Genomic DNA, 22,614 nt, shown 5'->3' on the forward strand with positions numbered 1-22,614 from the left:
ACAATGAAGAAAAATGAAGAAAAACATTTTCACATTATTCTTTTTCACCACTTCCAGCTACATCTGGTCTCCCATCCAGGAAGCAACCAGGATCAACCCCGCTCAGGATCAGAGTAAACCAGCAGTGGGATGCAGGGTACTATGTTGCTGGAATGAATGTGCCAAATCTTGCAACTAGAAAAAAGGCAGTGAAATCTAAGGTCAGGGCAACAGAACCAAAGATAGGGAGAATTGCAGGAAAGAGGGAGGCATTTTATTTAATTGCGTTATCATTAAAGAAAATCAGTGAAAATGTTTTTTTTTGCTCTCACAAATAAAAAAAAATCCTTGCAAAATGTTGTTTCGCTATCAATACTTTTGGGTTTATGTTTTGCTTTCAATATCATTATTTTTGTTTGCAATACTAAGAATTTTGTTCTCGACTTCAGAAGCTTTACTTGATAATAATGACACAAAAGTAACTCCCTCACTCGAGGATTGCATCATATAATAACACTATGACTCTATTAAAGGTGTTTATAGTGGCAATCCTTCATCTAAACATGAACAAAGTGTGTCCCAACCACAGTTTCAGTAAAAGGTGAGGGTTGGTGCTGGAGACTACATTCTGGATGCAATGACTGACCATCCATGACATCAAAATAATAGTTTTAACCATGTTTCTTTTTTTATTTCACCTTTATTTAACCAGGTAGGCTAGTTGAGAACAAGATCTCATTTACAACTGCGACCTGGCCAAGATAAAGCAAAGCAGTGCGACACAAACAAAAACACAGAGTTACACATGGAATAAACAAACATACAGTCAATAATATGGTAGAAAACGTTTATATACAGTGTGTGCAAATGAGGTAGGATAAGGGAGGTAAGGCAATAAATAGGCCATGGTGGCGAAGTAATTACAATATAGCAATTAAACACTGGAATGGTAGATGTGCAGAACATGAATGTGCAAGTAGAGATACTGTGGTGCAAAGGAGCAAGATAAATAAATAAATACAGTATGGTATGAGGATTAGGTAGTTGGATGGGCTATATTACAGATGGGCTATGTACAGGTGCAGTGATCTGTGAGCTGCTCTGACAGCTGGTGCTTAAAGCTAGTGATGGAGATATGAGTCTCTAGCTTCAGTGATTTTTGCAGTTCATTCCAGCCATTGGCAGCAGAGAACTGGAAGGAAAGGCGGCCAAAGGAAGAATTGGCTTTGGGGGTGACCAGTGAGATATACCTGCTGGAGCGCGTGCTACGAGTGGGTGCTGCTATGGTGACCAGTGAGCTGAGATAAGGTGGGGCTTTACCTAGCAGAGACTTGTAGATGACCTGGAGCCAGTGGGTTTGGCGGCGAGTATGAAACGAGGGCCAGCCAACGAGAGCGTAAAGGTCGCAGTGGTGGGTAGTATATGGGGCTTTGGTGACAAAATGGATGGCACTGTGATAGACTGCATCCAATTTGTTGAGTAGAGTGTTGGAGGCTATTTTGTAAATTACATCGCCAAAGTCGAGGATCGGTAGGATGGTCAGTTTTACGAGGGTATGTCTGGCAGCATGAGTGAAGTAGGCTTTGTTGCGAAATAGAAAGCCGATTCTAGATTTAATTTTGGATTGGAGATGCTTTATGTGAGTCTGGAAGGAGAGTTTACAGTCTAACCAGACACCTAGGTATTTGTAGTTGTCCACATATTCTAAGTCAGAATTGTCCAGAGTAGTGATGCTGGACAGGCGGGCAGGTGCGGGCAGCGATCGGTTGAATAGCATGCATTTAGTTTTACTTGCATGTAAGAGCAGTTGAAGGCCACGGAAAGAGAGTTTGTATGGCATTGAAGCTCGTCTGGAGGTTAGTTAATTAACACCGTGTCCAAAGAAGGGACAGAGGTATACAGAATGGTGTCGTCTGCATAGAGGTGGATCAGAGAATCACCAGCAGCAAGAGCGACATCATTGATGTATGCAGAGAAGAGAGTCGGCCCGAGAATTGAACCCTGTGGCACCTCCATAGAGACTGCCAGAGGTCCGGACAACAGGCCCTCCGATTTGACACACTGAACTCTATCAGAGAAGTAGTTGGTGAACCAGGCGAGGCAGTCATTTGAGAAACCAAGGCTGTTGAGTCTGCCGATAAGAATGTGATGATTGACAGAGTCGTAAGCCTTGGGCAGGTCGATGAATAAGGCTGCACAGTAATGTCTCTTATCGATGGCGGTTATGATATCGTTTAGGACCTTGAGCGTGGCTGAGGTTCACCCATGACCAGCTCTGAAACCAGATTGCATAGCGGAGAAGGTACGGTGGGATTCGAAATGGTCGGTGATCTGTTTATTAACTTGGCTTTCGAAGACCTTAGAAAGGCAGGGTAGGATAGATATAGCTCTGTAGCAGTCTGGGTCTAGAATGTCTCCCCTTTGAAGAGGGGGATGACCGCGGCAGCTATCCAATCTTTTGGAATCTCAGACGATACGAAAGAGAGATTGAACAGGCTAGTAATAGGGGTTGCAACAATTTCGGCAGATAATTTTAGAATGAGAGGGTCCAGATTGTCTAGCCTGGCTGATTTGTACGGGTCCAGATTTTGCAGCTCTTTCAGAACATCAGCTATCTGGATTTGGGTGAAGGAGAAATGGGGGAGGCAGTTGCTGTGGGGGGAGCAGGGATGTTGATCAGGGTAGCCAGGTGGAAAGCATGGCCAGCCGTAGAAAAATGCTTATTGAAATTTTCAATTATAGTGAATTTAATGGTGGTGACAGCGTTTCCTAGCCTCAGTGCAGTGGGCAGCTGGGAGGAGGTGCTCTTATTCTCCATGGACTTTACAGAGTCCCAGAACATTTTTGAGTTTGTGCTATCTTTTTCTATCTTTTTCTTCGCATATATTTTTTATATTTTTCTAAACCTCAACTTCAAAATACTCTCCTGCAACCCGCTTCACCCAATGTGGTGTGGATCTGTTTTTTCTAAAGTATTTTTATTTACACCGGAACCGGAATGCCCCAACCGAAGTTAGCCAGCTTACTAGCTACTAGCTAGTAGTCAACTAACCACTGCTAGCAGTCATCAGCTAACCTGAGTTGAGTTTGTGCTTGAAAATTTGCCTTAGCTTTCCTAACTGCCTGTGTATATTTTTTCCTTTCTTCCTTGAAAAGGTGCATATCACTGGGGCTATTCGATGCTAATGAAGAACGCCACAGGATGTTTTTGTGCTGGTCAAGTGCAGTCAGGTCTGGAGAGAACCAATGGCTATATCTGTTCCTGGTTAAAACAATTTTTTAAAGGGGAATGCTTATTTAAGATGGTGAGGAAGGCACTTTTAAAGAATAACCAGGCATCCTCTACTGACGGGATGAGGTCAATATCCTTCCAGGATACCCGGGCCAGGTTGATTAGAAAGGCCTGCTCGCTGAAGTGTTTTAGGGAACGTTTGACAGTGATGAGGGGTGGTCGTTTGACCGCATACCCATTACAGATGCAGGCAATGAGGCAGTGATCGCTGAGATCTTGGTTGAAAACAGCAGAGGTGTATTTGGAGGGCAAGTTGGTTAGGATGATATCTATGAGTGTGCCCGTGTTTACGGATTTGGGGTTGTACCTGGTGGGTTTATTGATCATTTGTGTGAGATTGAGAGCATCAAGTTTAGATTGTAGGATAGCCGGGGTGTTAAGCATGTCCCAGTTTAGGTCACCTAGCAGCATGAGCTCTGAAGATAGATGGGGGGCAATCAATTCACGTATGAGGCCAGGGCACAGCTGGGGGCAGAGGGTGGTCTATAAACAAGCAACAACGGTGAGAGACTTGTTTCTGGAAAGGTGGATTTTTAAAAGTAGAAGCTCGAATTGTTTTGGTACAGACCTGGATAGTAAGACAGAACTCTGCAGGCTATCTCTGCAGTAGATTGCAACACCGCCCCCTTTGGTAGTTCTATCTTGATGGAAGATGTTGTAGTTAGGGATGGAAATTTCAGGTGGTTTTTGTGGTCTTCCTAAGCCATGATTCAGACACGGCTAGGCCAGTGTGCTAAAGCAGTGAATAAACACACTTAGGGAGGAGGCTTCTAATGTTAACATGCATGAAACCAAGGCTATTACGGTTACAGAAGTCAATAAATAAGAGCACCTGGGGAGTAGGAGTGGAGCTAGGCACTGCAAGGCCTGGATTAACCTCTACATCACCAGAGGAACAGAGGAGGAGTAGGATAAGGGTAAGGCTAAAGGCTAACAGAACTGGTCGTCTAGTACGTTTGGACAGAGTGTAAAAGGAGCAGGATTCTCTGCGCGATAGAATAGGTTCAAGGCATAATGTCCAGACAAAGGTATGGTAGGATGTGAGTACATTGGAGGTAAACCTAGGCATTGAGTAATGATGATTTTATATATTTTTTTGAAAAATATAAAAAAGTTATGCGAAGAAAAAGATAGAAAAAGATATATACAAGGGACACGACAAGACGAAGGACAAAGACGACTGACTGCTACATCATCTTGGATTAAAAAAAAGCTAAGTTATACTGGGTTTGTTTACATTTACTTTGTTTGCAAACATTAGAGTAAATGTCGAGTTTTCTTACATGTGAAACTGCAAATTGGATTTTAACTTTCACATGTGGAATTGCAAGTTCACCTGTGAAAAACAATCACATGTACAAATCTAATTTGAAGTTTGATATTTACATGATATTGTTTTTCTTTATGAACTTACAATTCCACATGTTAAAGGGAGAGTTTGGCTCCTGAGTGGTGCACTGGTCTAAGGCACTGCATCTCAGTGCAAGATGTGTCACTATAGTCCCTGGTTCAAATCTAGGCTGCATCACATCTGGCCGTGATTGGGGAGTCCCATAGGGTGGTGCACAATTGGCCGGGGTAGGCCGTCATTGTAAATAAGAATTTGTTCTTAACTGACTTGCCTAGTTAAATAAAGGTTCAATAAAAAAACTTGCAATTCACATGTCAAAGTGAGATTTTTTTGTAAGGGCATACACACACACACACACATGCACACACACACACACACACACATGCACAGAGGAGAGAGGGAAGGCTATCCATCAAAAAGGCATTAAGTGGCCCCTTGAGTTACATGAGAGGGAGGGAGAGAGAGAAAGAGGGAGAAACAGTGAGAAAGAGGGAGAGAGAGATTAAGAAAGAATGGAAGCAATTGGGGTGAAGTTAGGCAACCAGTTGCCCAGACTGTGAATGACTATAATGACATAGATTGTGAGTGATATGACTGATATGTTGTATTCTTCATTTGGTTAGCCTCTTCCCTGGTGGTGTGGATGACTCAGCTCAGTCAGGGTTGGGATTACCTCTCTGATCGCTCAATTCACGCACGCACACACACACACACACACACACACCAGAAACCAGGTGCCCTATGTACAGTCGTGGTCAAAAGTTTTGAGAATGACAAAAATATTTATTTTCACAAAGTCCCTCCGTTCCTTTGTGTTCTTCCCAGTCTCCTAGCAGCAGGTAGCCGAGGGTTTAAGAGGGTTGGGCCAGTAACCAAAAGGTTTCTGGATTAAATCCCTGAGCCAACTAGGGGAATCTGTCAATGTGCCCTTGATTAAGGCACTTAACCCTAATTGCTCCTGTAAATTGCTCAGGATAAGAGCCTCTGCGAAATGACTAAAATGTGAAGTGGAGAATGGTTTAGTTAGTCAGGTTTAAACGCTAGCCCCTTGACGCAGTCAGTCATTGCTTTGGGCAGTGAAATGGTATAATATTTGCCTGACTAATGGAAGAGGGAGACATGAGGGCGTATCTGAATGTTATTAATGAATGCTCTGTCTGAGGATTCAGTCTGCAGCTTTATCTCTTGCTAGAGGCACTCTCATCTGGAACTGTTTTGTTAAGATCTGTTTTGGGGTTAGCCAACTCCTGTCTATGTTCGTTCGTTGTAATGCCAATGTTGTTTGTGTGAAAGAAAGATGGATAGAGAAGAGAGATGTGTGCGGGTGTGTATGTCTAATTCCTGTGTACATATTGGTTTATCTGTGAATCGTTGACACAGTTCAGTGCTCTGCTTAGCTTGGTTCTCTTACACTGTACCCCTGTGTCTCTCATACTCATGCATATGACACACACACACACACACACACACACACACACACACACACACACACACACACACACACACACACACACACACACACACACACACACACACACACACACACACCTGCTGTATTCAGATCTTTCATCTCTCCTCATGAACCACCACGTTCCTCTCTGCATGTGTTTGAGTGCAGTGCTCACGTCACTGTGGTTTTGTTCAATATGACAGCACAGACTGGATTCAAGCAGTCACATTATTATTATCCTATTTGAATTATTCTCCCCATGTTTGTACATTACACTTTTGTCTATATTGATCCATTTCTTGGTGTAATTGGGAATCATAATCTAAATCCAACTGTCTGTGTTTGTGTGTGTGTGTGTTTGTGTGTGTGCATGTGTGTGCGTGTGTGTGTGTGTGTGGGTAGCCAACATCGTGCTGAATGAGTTGAACTGGACGGAGGCCCTGGAGGATGTGTTTAAGAAGAACAGAGAGGATGACCCTACTCTGCTCTGGCAGGTGTTTGGTAGTGCTACTGGACTGGCCCGATACTACCCAGGTAACACACACGCACATGCACATTGAAGCTATATTATCGTTGTTATGTCACTGTGCCCCTGTAGCCAACTGTATCCTAGTTTTTATTAATTTGTTTATATTGTATGCATATAAACAGAGTCAAAATTCCTACATGGATTCTACCCAGTATACACAAAGCATTAACCTAGATAGGAGCTATACAGAACGTCATTAGAAAAGGAAGTCAGTGATAGTTTCTGAACTCTACTGACTGCATCAGATTAATATTTAATCAGCCTTACTACTGTTGACTGAGTTTATGAATGATAATGAGCTTTATACTGTAGCAAGGGTTGTTATCATGTATGTATTATGAAACAACAACAACAACCTCCGTTACACTTCATCAGAGTCACAATGTATTTCAGTGATCCTAACCCAGTTCCACAGTATTGTTGTTAACCCAGACTCTGTCTCTCCTATCCAGCCTCTCCATGGATGGATGCTCGGAAGACCCCCAGTAAGATTGACCTATACGATGTACGCAGGAGGCCCTGGTAAGAAACCTCTCTCTCTCTCTCTCTCTCTCTCTCTCTCTCTCTCTCTCGCGCTCTCTCTCTCTCTCTCTCTCTCTCTCTCTCGCGCGCTCTCTCTCTCTCTCTCACACACACACCAGAAACCAGGTTCTCTATGTGCAGTCGTGGCCAAAAGTTTTGAGAATGACACAAATATACATTTTCACAAAGTCTGCTGTCTCAGTTTGTATGATGGCAATTTGCATATACTCCAGAATGTTATGAAGAGTGATCAGATGAATTGCAATTAATTGCAAAGTCCCTCTTTGCCATGTAAATTGGGGAGAAAAAACATGTCCACTGCATTTCAGCCCTGCCACAAAAGAACCAGCTGACATCATGTCAGTTATTCTCTCGTTAACACAGGTGTGAGTGTTGACGAGGACAAGGCTGGAGACACTCTGTCATGCTGATTGAGTTTGAATAACAGACTGGAAGCTTCAAAAGGAGGGTGGTGTCATTGTTCTTCCTCTGTCAACCATGGTTACCTGCAAGGAAACACGTGCCGTCATCATTGCTTTGCACAAAAAGGGCTTCACGGGCAAGGATATTGCTGCCAGTAAGATTGCACCTAAATCAACCATTTACCGGATCATCAAGAACTTCAAGGAGAGCGGTTCAATTGTTGTGAAGAAGGCTTCAGGGCACCCAAGAAAGTCCAGCAAGCGCCAGGACCGTCTCCTAAAGTTGATTCAGCTGCGGGATCAGGGCACCACCAGTACAGAGCTTGCTCAGGAATGGCAGCAGGCAGGTATGAGTGCATCTGCACGCACAGTGAGGCAAAGACTTTTGGAGGATGGCCTGGTGTCAAGAAGGGCAGCAAAGAAGCCACTTCTCTCCAGGAAAAACATCAGGGACAGACTGATATTCTGCAAAAGGTACAGGGATTGGACTGCTGAGGACTGGGGTAAAGTCATTTTCTCTGATGAATCCCCATTCCGATTGTTTGGGGCATCCGGAAAAAAGCTTGTCCGGAGAAGACAAGTTGAGCGCTACCATCAGTCCTGTGTCATGCCAACAGTAAAGCATCCTGAGACCATTCATGTGTGGGGTTGCTTCTCAGCCAAGGGAGTGGGCTCACTCACAATTTTGCCTAAGAACACATCCATGAATAAAGAATGGTACCAACACATCCACCGAGAACAACTTCTCCCAACCATCCAGGAACAGTTTGGTGAAGAACAATGCCTTTACCAGCATGATGGAGCACCTTGCCATAAGGCAAACGTGATAACTAAGTGGCTTGGGGAACAAAACATCGATATTTTGGGTCCATGGCCAGGAAACTCCCCAGACCTTAATCCCATTGAGAACTTGTGGTCAATCCTCAAGAGGTGGATGGACAAACAAAACCCCCTAAATTCTGACAAACTCCAAGCATTGATTATGCAAGAATGGGCTGCCATCAGTCAGGATGTGACCCAGACGTTAATTGACAGCATGCCAGGGTGGATTGCAGAGGTCTTTAAAAAGACTTTAAAAAGACACTGCAAATATTGACTCTTTGCATCAACTTCACGTAATTGTCAATAAAAGCCTTTGAATCTAATGAAATGCTTGTTATTATACTTCATTACTCCATAGTAACATCTGACAAAAATATCTAAAGACACTGAAGCAGCAAACTTTGTGGAAATTATTATTTGTGTCAGTCTCAAAACTTTTTGCCTCAACTGTACATATAATATACTGTATGTCAATAAGAGTTCATAACCATTGTATGCACTGTGTTCATGGGCATCATATTTTGGTTTGTGTTATTATCATGGCAATTCACAGGTGATTTCAAATGTGTAATTACAAAACATGAATTACATAGTCGAACAAGAGAATGTGTTGTAACATCAGTAGCTCCACATGTGGAATAAACGTTCAGCAAGTGAATGTGTAATTAGATATTCCTTGCTCCAATTATCTAATAACTGATTCAGCAACAACCCTATTACTATGTCATTACATGGTAAAACCTATGTAACTACTATGTTGTTACAGTGTATTTACATAGAAATTGGGGCAACTTAATGTAAAGTGTTACCAAAACATTTTAACAATGTGATTTAACTGATTGAAGTTGGGAAAATAGATGGCAAAAGGCAGAATGGTGTTAAATTCCTGAACAGCTTGAAGATTAAACTATTTAACAGATTTAATAATGTAAATTAGGCCTACTGATTATTTCTCACTATCTACTTGCGAGCTGCTCATTGACAGCCCGCGAGCTACCGGACATGCAGTTTTCTGCTAATGAAGTCTGCGCTACAGCGAAGCCTAATCAGATCATGGCTCTTACAGGAAAAGTGAAATGATACAATGAATTTACTTGTGGTGCATGCAGCTCAATATATGTGTAACATCACCATTGGACCGACACCATTGGAATTGAAACAACGATACAAATGTAACAACAGCACAACAAAATAAATAAAAAATAATATTTTGCAAGTGCCTTTTGATTTTAAACACCAGTGGTGCAGCGAGTGCTTTCTATCTGCACTGAACCAAAACAATGGCTCGCTGGAGAGAAAAAACTTCAGTGGTCAAAACCATTCATCTTGAGGCGATGGGGGAGGGGTGCAAAATACAATCTGTTAGTTATTACTGTACATGATATATAAAATGGACATATCTATTTTAATACAGACTAGCTCAAAACATTGCTAAACATTGAAAATGACAAATTACCTAATGGATCATGATCATTTTCTGGTAAAACAGTGGGGTGCAAAAACAAATATTTGACCCGCTCTTTTGAAAGTCGGGGTGCAGCTGCTCCGTTTGCTCCATTGCTCAGGCACCTACAACTGTGTTTATAACCTCTGTATGTATTGTGTTTATAACCTCTGTGTGTACTGTGAGTATACTTATAACCTCTGTATGTATGTGACGTGCGTGTTGGTGTGTGTAGGTACATTCAGGGAGCTGCCTCTCCCAAGGACATGCTGATCCTAGTGGACGCGTGAGTCACAACATGCATTACCGCATAGTAACACTATACCCTACTAACCCTACTAGCCCAACATACTAGCCCAACATAGTACAGTATACCAGAGTACCTCCCTCTTGTATCTTGCAGTGTAGTTTTAGGTTTAATCATATAAATATAACTTCATCATTCTAATTCTTTGGGTTGAATCTAAAGGCCAGTTTACACCTGGTCTAACAAATATTAGACAATTATAGTGTCGCTGGTCAAAATGACATTTCATTTATACTACGGTGAATGTCTGTATACTGTCGCTGCGAATGTCAGTTTCCTTGTCGCACAGACATTAAAGAAGTTTAAGTCTCTGCGACTGTTGCAACGTCCGTTGTCGTGGTTACCGGACTGCCACAGCAACCAGACCAAATCCTCCTGTGACAAGATGATGCATGAGTTCTAAAATTCTCTGATAGAATGACCTACTTCTATTTCGTCACACTGTGTCAGTAAGCTATTTTCTGTAAGCTCGCCATTATCTTGTAAATAATTATGTTTTTGTGAGTTTATTTTCCTCTAATAATGACTAATAAGTAGCTTAAGTTAAGACATTGTCAGCTATACTCTGGTCATTATTTGAACTGGATAGACAGCTAGCTAATGAGCTAGCTAGCAACATTTTAAAATATTGTTTAGAAAATAGTTTTTAGTTGCCTGGCTTGCTAGTTTGGCATTTACTTAATTAATTTTTAAACGGATGGGTTTATAACTAGAGAAAGTATGCTATTTGGAGCACCAGGCTACTGATGTCATGCAGCCTGTCGTTTTTGTGTGTATACTTTATCATAACGACAACGACAATAGAATGTTCATGATGTCACTACGACAATTGTCTACAGACATGTCGATAGACGGATTAAACTGCTTAAATGTCTATAGGAGTGGCAGTGTGTCTGGTCTGACTCTGAAGCTGATCAAGACCTCAGTCAGTGAGATGCTGGAGACTCTGTCTGATGATGACTATGTCAACGTAGTTTATGTAAGTATACATACATACAGAACCTTTAGAAACTATTCATACCCCTTGACTTATTCCACATTTTGTTGTGTTATAGCCTGAATTCAAAATAGTTTAAAAAAAGAGTAATTGCTAGGCAACCATTTTCAGTATTTATACCCCTTGACTTATTCCACATGTTGTTGTGTTACAGCCTGAATTCAAAATGGATAACACAAAATGTAATTGCTAGACAACCATTTTCAGGTCTTGCAATTGATTTTAAAGTAGATTTAGTCAAATATTTAGATCTACCATACAGGAACATTCCCTGTCTTCTTGGTAAGCAACTCCATTGTAGATTTGGCCTTGTGTTTTAGGTTATTGACCTACTGAAATATGAATGAATCTCCCAGTGTCTGGTGGAAAGCAGACTTTTCTCTAGGGTCTTGCCTGTGCTTAGCTCCATTCCGTTTCTTTTTTATCCTGAAAAACTCCACAGTCCTTAACGATTACAAGCATACCCATAACATGATGCAGCCACTACTATGCTTGAAAATATGGAGAGTGGTACTCAGTAATGTGTTGTATTGTATTTGCCCCAAACATAACACTTTGTATTCAGGACAAAAAAGTGAATTGCTTTGCCAGATTTTTTGCAGTATTACTTTAGTGCCTTGTTGCAAACACGATGCATGTTTTGGAATGTTTTAATTGTGTACAGGTTTCCTTATTTTCACTCTGTTTCATTTAGGTTAGTATTTTGGAGTAAATACAATGTTGTTGATCCATCCTCAGTTTTCTCCTATCACAGACAATAAACTCTGTAACTGTTTTGAAATCACTATTGGTGTCATGGTGAAATCCCTGAGCGGTTTTCTTCCTCTTCGGCAACTTAGTTAGGAAGGACGCCTGTGTCTTTGTGGTGACTGGGTGTATTGATACGCCATCCAAAGTGTAATTAATAACTTCACCATGCTCAAAGGGATATTCAACGTCTGCTTTTTTATTTTTACCCATCTACCAATAGGTGTCCTTCTTTGAGAGGCATTGGAAAACCTCCCTGGTCTTTGTGGTTCAATCTGTGTTTGAAAATCACTACACGACTGAGGGACCTTACAGAAAATTGTATGTAGAGAGCTGAGATAGTCATTATTAAATCACATGAAACACTATTATTGCAAACAGAGTGATTCCATGCAACTTACTATGTGACTTGTTAAGCACATTTTTACTCCTGAACTTATTTAGGCTTGCCATAACAAAAGAGGTTAAATACTTATGGACTCAAGACATTTCAGCTTAAAATGTTTAATGAATTTGTAAATATTTTGAAAAACATAAGTCCACTTTGACATTATGGGGTATTGTGTATAGGCCAATGACAAAAATGTAACTTTAATCCATTTTAAATGTAGGCTGTAACTCAACAAAATGTGGAAAAAGTCAAGGGGTGTAAATACTTTCTGAAGGAACTGTACATACAGAGGTAGGATCTTCATTTGATCACCCTGTTGCATGAGAGCTTTCCCATAACCATGTGTGTATCAGGAATCAAGGTAAGACCCAGGTGCAGACTGTGTAAAGCAACAATGTTTATTGTAACATCAGGGGCAGGCAAACGACAGGTCAAGGCAGGCAGGGGTCGATAATCCAGAGTAGGAGCAAAAGTACAGGACAGCAGGCAGGCTCAGGGACGGGCAGAGTAGTCAGGCGGGCGGGTACAGGATCAGGACAGGCAAGGGTCAAAAAACAGGAGGTCGAGAAAAAGCAAGGCAGGGAATAGACAGGAGCAGACAGGACGAACACTGGTAAGCTTGACAAACAAGACGAACTGGCACAGACAGACAGAAAACACAGGTATAAATACCCAGAGTGTAGTGTCTTAGCTCTTATTACTTATTTATATAATAAGAAAGACTCTGAATACAAGAAATTGAACTGGAGCTTCACATTTACTAAAACGAGTTAGTACCAGAATAACATAGAACAACACTGCGCATGACCAAGGGTGCTCCTTCTTAAAGGGGACATCAGTAATTAACAGAACATAACACAGAGGATAAGTGGGGAAGATGGGCGACACCTGGAGGGGGTGGAGACAAGCACAAGGACAGGTGAAACAGATCAGGGCGTGACAGAGTGTGAGTTGTATGCTTTTGATTCAAAGTAGGTTTGTTTTAGACTACCAAGAATCACTCTGTATGAACCTGATTTAGCCCACTGCAGTAAAAGGTTAAAGCTTGTAGTGTATTTTAGGTTTAAAAAGGCTTCCGAAGTTTGTAATTTCCACTTTCAGACTTGATTTTCCCTTACAAGAAATGTATTCATTTCTACCAAAATGTTGATTATCTATAATCCACATTTCCTGTTGAGAGAAAAGAGAGAGAGAGACAGAGAGAGAGAGAGAGAGAGAGATGAGAGAGAGATGGTTGAGAAATAATGAAATATAGATTTTCTGCCTCTCTTTAAAACAGGCCATTAATGATCTGCTCCATTTGGGGAGTGCGATTAAAACTGCCCAGGACCACTCCATGTATGGGCAAGGGATTGAACCCCCCACGATACCCAACAAGATCTCATAGTTTCCCTTTGAAATTTGACGCATTATGGAAGAACATCTATTTTTGATATATTAATTCCGCGTGGTTACAGGGTTAATTGCGTGTGGTTAAAAAATGGTTCCAAAAGGGGGTTTCGGTTTTCCCCATAGGTAGAACATTTTTTCTCATAGTGTACCATAAAGTATTCTCACGGCTTGCAATAGCATTGTAAATTGCTGTAGTGCAGTGGTCTGAGCTGTGTGCTTTGGTGCTGAGTATTATGAGTTCACGCCCAGTGCTGGGCAATTTATTTTATTTTGTTTTGGTGAGTATCCAGGAAGGTAAATATACCGATGTTCTCAGGACCTTTTCAAATGTCCAAAATCAAAGTCTATTCCTAGTGATCAGGCTGCTACAACAGCCCTAGAGTGCCATGCAGAGAACCATGGGAAATACTTATCCATCACTCTCTCTTTCTATATCTCCCTCTCTCTTTCTTTATCTCTCAAAGATGAACTCAGATTACACTCAACTAGAACCAACTAGAAAACCCAGAGGTTGAAAACAACACTAATGCATTAATAAACCCTGATAAAAACAACACAACTGCACCATGTCCACAGTAAGACATTCTACAGTTGTGTTTACATGCACACTAAGAAACCAGTTGCGGTCTCCAAAAGGCTGGAGTATTGTTATTGTCAGTTATTAAATCAACTGGTACAGCTGGTGTCCCCCTAGTACCACATTGTGTGCAGAAACACAAACACACACCCTTCTCTTGTCCTGTGGGTGTTGTAACCTGACACTAAATAATGTATCTCTAATTTGACCCATACATCCCCACTCATTAACAGCAGCCTAAGTACTAAACTGACATTTCAACACACACACGTCCCTTACATTGTCAGACGGATACAGATGTCTTTGTCTTATTGTGTGTGTGTCCAGTTTTGTTTCTAGCCAGTTCAGTGTTGTTAGGTAGCCAGTTGCAGATAGGTGGTCCTGTGGTCTAAGTGAACAGGGAGGCTGTATAGACTGGGATTAGGGAGTAGAGATTAGCTCTCTGCTCAGTGTCATCTGCAATCCAACCCCAACCCAGTCTGAGATATACCACCTATTGAAATGTTCACATTTACATGAATGTTCAGCATGCTCACTAAATTGTCTGATGCAATGGATAAGGCTGTGAAGTGTTTCTTAGCATGGGTTCTAGCATTAATGAATTAGACCCTGATGGAAGAGCAATGCTGTCTCATTTACACACCTCTATCTCATCCCCTCCCTGTCTCCCTTTCTCCCTCTCACTTTCTATTTCTCTCCATCCCACCTTCCTTCTCACCCTCCTCTCCATTTAATAGATTAGGTGATAAAAGAGCACATTTTATTATGAGAGTGTGTGTAAGTGTGTGTGTGTGGTTTGATTTTACTATCATTGTGGGGACCAGAAGTCCTCACAAAAAAACAAGATTCAGAGGAGTGGCGACATTTCACCAGTCCCCACAAAGAAAAATCGTTTTTTAGGCTTAGGGGTTAGATTTAAGGTTAGTGTTACAATTAGGGTTAGTGTTAGGGTATAGGTTTAGGGTTATGAGTTAGGGTATAGGTTTAGGGTTATGAGTTAGGGTATAGGTTTAGGGTTATGAGTTAGGGTATAGGTTTAGGGTTATGAGTTAGGGTTTAGGGTTATGAGTTAGGGTATAGGTTTAGGGTTATGAGTTAGGGTATAGGTTTAGGGTTATGAGTTAGGGTATAGGTTTAGGGTTATGAGTTAGGGTATAGGTTTAGGGTTATGAGTTAGGGTATAGGTTTAGGGTTATGAGTTAGGGTATAGGTTTAGGGTTATGAGTTAGGGTGTAGGTTTAGGGTTATGAGTTAGGGTATAGGTTAGGGTTAGTGTTAGGGTATAGGTTTAGGGTTATGAGTTAGGGTATAGGTTTAGGGTTATGAGTTAGGGTATAGGTTTAGGGTTATGAGTTAGGGTGTAGGTTTAGGGTTATGAGTTAGGGTATAGGTTAGGGTTAGTGTTAGGGTATAGGTTAGGGTTAGTGTTAGGGTATAGGTTTAGGGTTATGAGTTAGGGTGTAGGTTTAGGGTTATGAGTTAGGGTATAGGTTAGGGTTAGTGTTAGGGTATAGGTTTAGGGTTATGAGTTAGGGTGTAGGTTTAGGGTTATGAGTTAGGGTATAGGTTAGGGTTAGTGTTAGTGTTAGGCGCACATTTATTTTCCGTTCCAAAACGAGAGCACTACAATAATCAAACAGGCTCAAAACACGGAACATAAATAAAAGTCAAGCGCATAAATCAAACACCACATAACATGAAACAATTACACACAAAGTCATGATGGGAAACAGAGGGTTAAATACAAGTAGATTGATTGGGGAAATGAAAACCAGGTGTGTATGGAACAAGACAAGACAAATGGACATATGAAAAATGGAGCGGCGATGGCTAGAAAGCCGGTGACGTCGATCGCCGAACGCCGCCCGAACAATGAGAGGAGCTGACTTCGGCGGAAGTCGTGACATAGGGTTAGATTTAGTTTCAGGGTTAGGGTTTTGGGATTAAGGTTGGGTTAAGGGTTAGGTTTAGGGTTAAGGAAAATAGGATTTTGAATGGGAATATTATTTTTTGGAACCTACAAGTATAGTAAAACATACTTGTGTGTGCATGTGTGTCCATCCTGGCTTCTAAGCTTAGTCTTCAGGTCAGGTAGAAGCCTTCAAATTATTCTTCCAAGTGGAGTCCGTCACTCAGTTATAAATATCAAGCTTGTCACACAGACGCAGATATGCACGCACACACACCTAGCCAGATTCTGCTTGTCTCCATGGATGCATGTATATCTGCTCTCGCCATTGGCTGATTAACAGTGGCACATTGATTGGTACAGATCAATGGGTTGCAGCACTGTTTAGAAAGACAGTACAGCCAACTTTTGGCCCAGCCTCTCTGCATCATATAATTACTATGATCACAACATTGTCAGTGTTTTGTCTGTCTTGTAGCTGTAGGTACAATAGGTCTGTGCAGGTTTCAGAGCACTGTTGACTTGGCTGCCAAGGTGTGTGCGGGGGGAAGGGGGTGGTACCTAGTCAATTGCACAACTGAATGCATTCAACTAATATGTGTCTTCCGCATTTAACCCAACCCCTCTGAATCAGAGAGGTACTGGGGGCTGCCTTAATCCATAAGAGTCTAAGCCGGGGGAGGGGTGAGGGTACTACTAACCTATATGGAATTGTTTTAAGGTCATACCAAGGATATTTTTCTATTTGATTAGGAATTTTAAGACCCCTTAAAGTACCCCAAAAATATATTTAAAAACATATTTGATGAAAAAATATTTTTGGCCTTACTGCTATTAGCCCATACAAACACATTGAATAACAGATTCACTGCATGGAACAAAAGAGAGTCCCCAGAAAATCTACAGAAAGTTTTTTCTGAAGTGTCTGTCCAATATATGAGACATAAGAAAGACCCCTTATTTTTGTCACTAAACAGTACAGATACAGTACCAGTCAAACGTTTGGACACATCTACTAATTCCAGGGTTTTTCTTTATTTTTACTATGTTCTACATTGTAGAATAATGGTGAAGACATCAAAACTATGAAATAACACATATGGAATCATGTAGTAACCAAAAAAGTGTAAAACAAATCAAAATATATTTTAGATTTGATATTCTTCAAATAGCCAACCGTTGCCTTTATGACAGCTTTGCACACTCTTGGCATTCTCTCAATCAATGTAGATCTTACAGTGAAATGCTTACTTACAGGCTCTAACCAATAGTGCAAAAAAGGTATTAGGTGAACAATAGGTAAGTAAAGAAATAAAAACAACAGTAAAAAGACAGTGAAAAACAGTGGCGAGGCTATATACAGTAGCGAGGCTATAAAAGTAGAGAGGCTACATACAGACACTGGTTAGTCAGGTTGACTGCGGTAGTATGTACATGTAGATATGGTTAAAGTGACTATGCATATATGATGGACATAGTAGCGTAAAAGAGGGGTTGGTGGGTGGTGGGTGGCGGGACACAATGCAGATAGCCCGGTTAGCCAATGTGCGGGAGCACTGGTTGGTCGGCCTATTGAGGTAGTATGTACATGATAGTATAGTTAAAGTGACTATGCATATATGATAAACAGAGAGTAGCATCACCGTAAAAAGACAGGTTGAGGGGGGGGGGTTGTGGGGGGCACACAATGCAAATAGTCCGGGTAGCCATTTGATTACCTGTTCAGGAGTCTTATGGCTTGGGGGTAAAAACTGTTGAGAAGCCTTTTTGTCCTAGACTTGGCACTCCGGTACCGCTTGCCATGCGATAGTAGAGAGAACAGTCTATAACTGGGGTGGCTGGGGTCTTTGACAATTTTTAAGGCCTTCCTTTGACACTGCCTGGTGTAGAGGTCCTGGATGGCAGGCAGCTTAGCCCCAGTGATGAACTGGGCCGTACGCACTACCCTCTGTAGTGCCTTGTGGTCAGAGGCCGAGAAATTGCCATACCAGGCAGTGATGCAACCAGTCAGAATGCTCCGAGACAGGATTGTGTCGAGGCACAGATCTGGGGAAGGGTACCAACAAAGTCTGCAGCGTTGAAGGTCCCAAAGAACACAGTGGCCTCCATCATTCTAAAATGGAAGAAGTTTAGAACCACAAAGACTCTTCCTAGAGTTGGTCTAGGTCAGGGAGGTGACCCCAAGAATCTAATGGTCACTCTGACAGAGATCCAGAGTTCCTCTGTGGAGATGGAAAAACCTTCCAGAAGGACAACCATCTCTGCAGCACTCCACCTATCAGGCGTTTAAGGTAGATTGGCCAGACAGAACTCACTCCTCAGTAAAGGGCAGATGACAGCCAGTTTGGAGTTTGCCAAAAGGCACCTTAAGACTCTCAGACCATGAGAAACAACATTCTCTGGTCAGATGAAACCAAGATTGAACTCTTTGACCTGAATTCAAAGTGTCATGTCTGGAGGAAATCTGGCACCATCCCTACGGTGAAAACATTACCACATCATCATGCTGTGGAAATGTTTTTTTGAGGCAGGGACTGGGAGACTAGTAAGGATTGAAGGAAAGATGAACGGAGCAAAGTACACAGCCTAGACAACGCATTAGTGGGTTCGAACAAGTCTCTGAATGTCCTTGTGGCCCAGCCAGAGCCCGGACTTGAACCCAATCGAACATCTCTGGAGAGACCTGAAAATAGCTGTCCAGCAACGCTGTCCATCCAACCTGACAGAGCTTGAGAGGATCTGCAGAGAAGAAAGGGAGAAACTCCCATAATACAGGTGTGCCAAGCTTTTAGTGTCATACACAAGAAGACTCGAGACTGTAAATATTGCCAAAGGTGCTTCAACAAAGTACTGAGTGAAGGGGCTGAATACTTATGTAATTGTGATATTTCAAATTTGTTTTGCTAAAATTTGCTAAAATTTCTAAAAACCTGTTTTTACTTTGTCATTATCTGGTATTGTGTGTAGATTGATGAGGGGAAAAACAATTTCATCCATTTTAGAATAAGGCTGTAACTTAACAAAATGTGGAAAAGTTCATGCGGTCTGAATACTTTTCAAATACTTTTTTGGACCCTCAGACGAGTCTTTTGAAGCCTGTGGGCCTTCTAAAGCAAAACAAGAGTCTCACCTTTACACAGATGGGTCATATTAGTGTGAAGCCCAAACTGGTAGGTCACCTGTGTCGACATCAGATGAGTCCCACAACGCTTGTGGGGGTCTTAAAGCAAATCGTAGAACACTGTCATGTTCGTGAGAGTCTCATCTTACCTTAGAGAGGTAATAGTTTGTAGGCCAAACCGGTTGGACACTACAGACGATTTTGTGAGAAGACCGATTTTCGGGTTGTCTCATGGTCTGACAAACACCGCTATAGCTCTGTCGCATTTCACCGCAGATATGGAAGTGTTACATAGGCGGATTCAGCGGATTGAGACTCATCCAATGCAAGAAAACAGACACAGTGTATCTCTAGCTTAAGCTGGTCGATTTTTATATGATGCTGAATAGTTTTTCACAGGGGCTAGGGCATCAACCTTAGGAGGTTAATCAACGTCACCAGGCCTGGGAGCAGTTGGGGGTTAACTGCCTTGCTCATGGACAAAATGGCATATTTTTCCACATTGCTGGCTTTGGGATTCGAACCAGCAACATTTTGGTTACTGGCTCAATGCTCTTAACCGCTAGGCTACCTGCCGCCGTGTGTGTGTAAATGTGTGTGTGTGCATTTGTGCGTGCGTGATATTTCCACTCTAATGAGAGTGAGTTGGTAGAGGGAGTCTCATTTCCATGGTACCAGCTCATGATCCTGATAGGATGCAAAGTAATTAGCAACACTTGATGAATGTGTCTGTTTACCACTGCATGATAATAGTCAAGGCCAGGTGTGTGTGTGGGTAATCAGTATGTGTGTCTGTGTGCGTGCGTTTGTCTAACCCCTATCTGTCTCCCTCTACCAGTTCAACACCAGGGTGAATAACACAGCGTGTTTTGACCACCTGGTCCAGGCCAACGTGAGGAATAAGAAGATCCTGAAGGATGCTGTTCAGAACATCTCTGCTAAAGGCATCACCAACTACACCAAGGGATTTGAGTTTGCCTTCGAACAGCTCTATGCAGTAAGAGGCCCTATGCTCTGTTCATAACACTGTAGTAATAATAGATGTACAGTGTAACGACAGCCCTGCTCCTTGTTATTTTACTTTGATACTTCAGGAACATACTGCACTTCATGTAAAATGTACAAACTGTTACCTTTGAGCTCTGCTCTTTCTCGTATGATAGATTATTGTCAGACACTGACCTCTGCTGCAGAACATAGCCATTACCGCTAGATGGGCACGCTGCAAAGTCAAAATTGTCTATATTGTAAAAATGTATGAAAACTAAAATGTGCTTTTTGATCTTAATTTAAGGGTTAGCAGTGTGCATAAGGTTAGGGTTAATGTTAGGATTAGGTTTAACATCTGATTATATGACTTTGTGGCTGTGCCAGCTAGTGACCAATCTGCAGTTATGACTCCAGGGCAAGTTTCATGACAATAAACGCCAACCTGCGTGTCCAACCCTCCTCCAGTCTTCTAAAACCCTGATTTTTGTCATCTGCTTCTTACCAGTACCTTGATTACAGGATTTGGTGGTGGTGTGTTAGGATGGGGGTTAGCAACCCCTGTTCTCTACCTGGTGTGTTTTCTCTGTGCAGACTAACATCACTAGAGCCAACTGTAACAAGATCATCATGCTGTTCACTGACGGAGGAGAGGAGAGAGCATCGGCCATACTTCAGGAATACAACTCTGACAAGAAGGTACAGTTGAACGCACACACACACGTTAATGTATAATCCACCTAGTCGGTGACCCTTCTAGTAAACGCAGAGTAATGCGTTGGATCAAGAGGAACTATTCTGTGTGCTGAACCTATTGTTTATACAGGCGGAGAGCAATGATTATTACACACACACACACACACACACACACCCACACACACACACACACACACACACACACACACACACACACACACACACACACACCCTAAACCTTAACCCTAGCTCCTAACCCTAACCCTAAACCTAACACTAATTCTAACCTTAACCCTAAACCCACTAGAAATAGCGTTTGACCTTGTGGGGACTAACAAGCAGATATGAAGTGTGGTGATGACTCTACCAAAGCTAAAACTGTTCTCGCTGCTAAGCACATGAAAGGAAATGGGTATGATGGGGTTTAGAGAGAGCATGGTAACACCACCCCCAGGTCTTCACAAAACAACACACTGCGTGCAATATAACAGTAACCCTCCCACGAGCAGGATTTAACATTCTATGGCTCATAATAACCTCACAGTGGCTTGGTTCATACAATACCTAACTATGGTTGATTAACTTCCATCACACACAATACGGTTCAATGTGGATGTTGCTATAACAGATGCATATGTTCCTGTGTTCTAGGTGCGTATCTTCACCTTCTCAGTAGGTCAGCACAACTATGATAAAGGTCCAGTCCAGTGGATGGCCTGCGCTAATAAAGGTATGTTGTTGTTGTTTGTAATATTGAAGCACTGCTACAGCTGTGTATGATTTGAGGTCCATTTTGGTCTACTCATATAATTAATATCCTGATCTTAGCCCATTCTCTGTTTCTCCCAGGATACTTCTATGAGATTCCCTCAATTGGAGCCATACGCATCAACACTCAAGTGAGAAGCAATGTGCATGAACATGTGTGTGTGTGTTTAATGTTGTCCCAGACGTGTGTCTGTGATTGACTTTGTCTTTAAGGTGTGTATTTGAAGGAGAGTATGTATGTGTGTGTTCTAGGAGTACCTGGATGTACTGGGCAGACCCATGGTTTTAGCTGACCAGCTGGCCAAGCAGGTCCAGTGGACTAATGTCTACCTCGACGCTCTGGTATGACATCACTTCCTCCAATCCCACAATGCACCTCACCAAAATCTAACTCTATGCTGGAAGCTTCTGAAACCCAACAACGATGACTTTAATTTAGCTTTCTTTGTCTGTGTGTGTATTAGGAGCTAGGTCTGGTCATCACAGGAACCCTACCTGTCTTCAACAAGACCAAGTATAAAGATGAATTGGGCATAGAGGTAATCCACATACACAACCAGGAAAACAAACTCTTTACGTTTACACAGATGCTCTTTCCCAGAATGACTTACAGTAGTGAGTGCATTTTTTTTTTTTACTGGTCCCGCTTGGGAAGCGCCATGCTCTACCAACTGGGCCTCACGGGACCGTTTTTCAGATAATCCCATCCCAGCATTAGACGCCAATATCCTCTAAATTAGCACGACTCTTACTATTCAGACTGTGATTTGACATTTTCATTTTGATCTCCTTGCCTCTTTCCCCCTCTTTCCCTCTCTCTCAGATTCAGAACCAGTTGATCCTAGGCGTGATGGGGATTGACGTGTCACTAGATGACATCAAGAAGCTCACACCGCGCTACACTGTGAGTG

The 22,614-nt window shown here is 42.0% G+C and overlaps 1 protein-coding gene across 1 annotated transcript in view; it reads left to right on the forward strand.

Moving 5' to 3' along the window:
• Window positions 1-22,614, forward strand: part of LOC139539972 (voltage-dependent calcium channel subunit alpha-2/delta-1-like) — a 114,554-nt gene that overhangs the window by 32,157 nt on the left and 59,783 nt on the right. The window contains exons 7-17 of the mRNA XM_071343429.1: window positions 6,475-6,606; window positions 7,054-7,123; window positions 10,047-10,097; window positions 10,998-11,097; window positions 20,091-20,249; window positions 20,834-20,938; window positions 21,587-21,665; window positions 21,785-21,834; window positions 21,956-22,045; window positions 22,168-22,242; window positions 22,527-22,607. Of these exons, the coding sequence (XP_071199530.1) occupies window positions 6,475-6,606; window positions 7,054-7,123; window positions 10,047-10,097; window positions 10,998-11,097; window positions 20,091-20,249; window positions 20,834-20,938; window positions 21,587-21,665; window positions 21,785-21,834; window positions 21,956-22,045; window positions 22,168-22,242; window positions 22,527-22,607 (992 nt within the window). The remainder of the gene's footprint in view (window positions 1-6,474; window positions 6,607-7,053; window positions 7,124-10,046; window positions 10,098-10,997; window positions 11,098-20,090; window positions 20,250-20,833; window positions 20,939-21,586; window positions 21,666-21,784; window positions 21,835-21,955; window positions 22,046-22,167; window positions 22,243-22,526; window positions 22,608-22,614) is intronic.

This window comes from Salvelinus alpinus, chromosome 15 (assembly GCF_045679555.1).
Source record: "Salvelinus alpinus chromosome 15, SLU_Salpinus.1, whole genome shotgun sequence".
Lineage (NCBI taxonomy): Eukaryota > Metazoa > Chordata > Actinopteri > Salmoniformes > Salmonidae > Salvelinus > Salvelinus alpinus.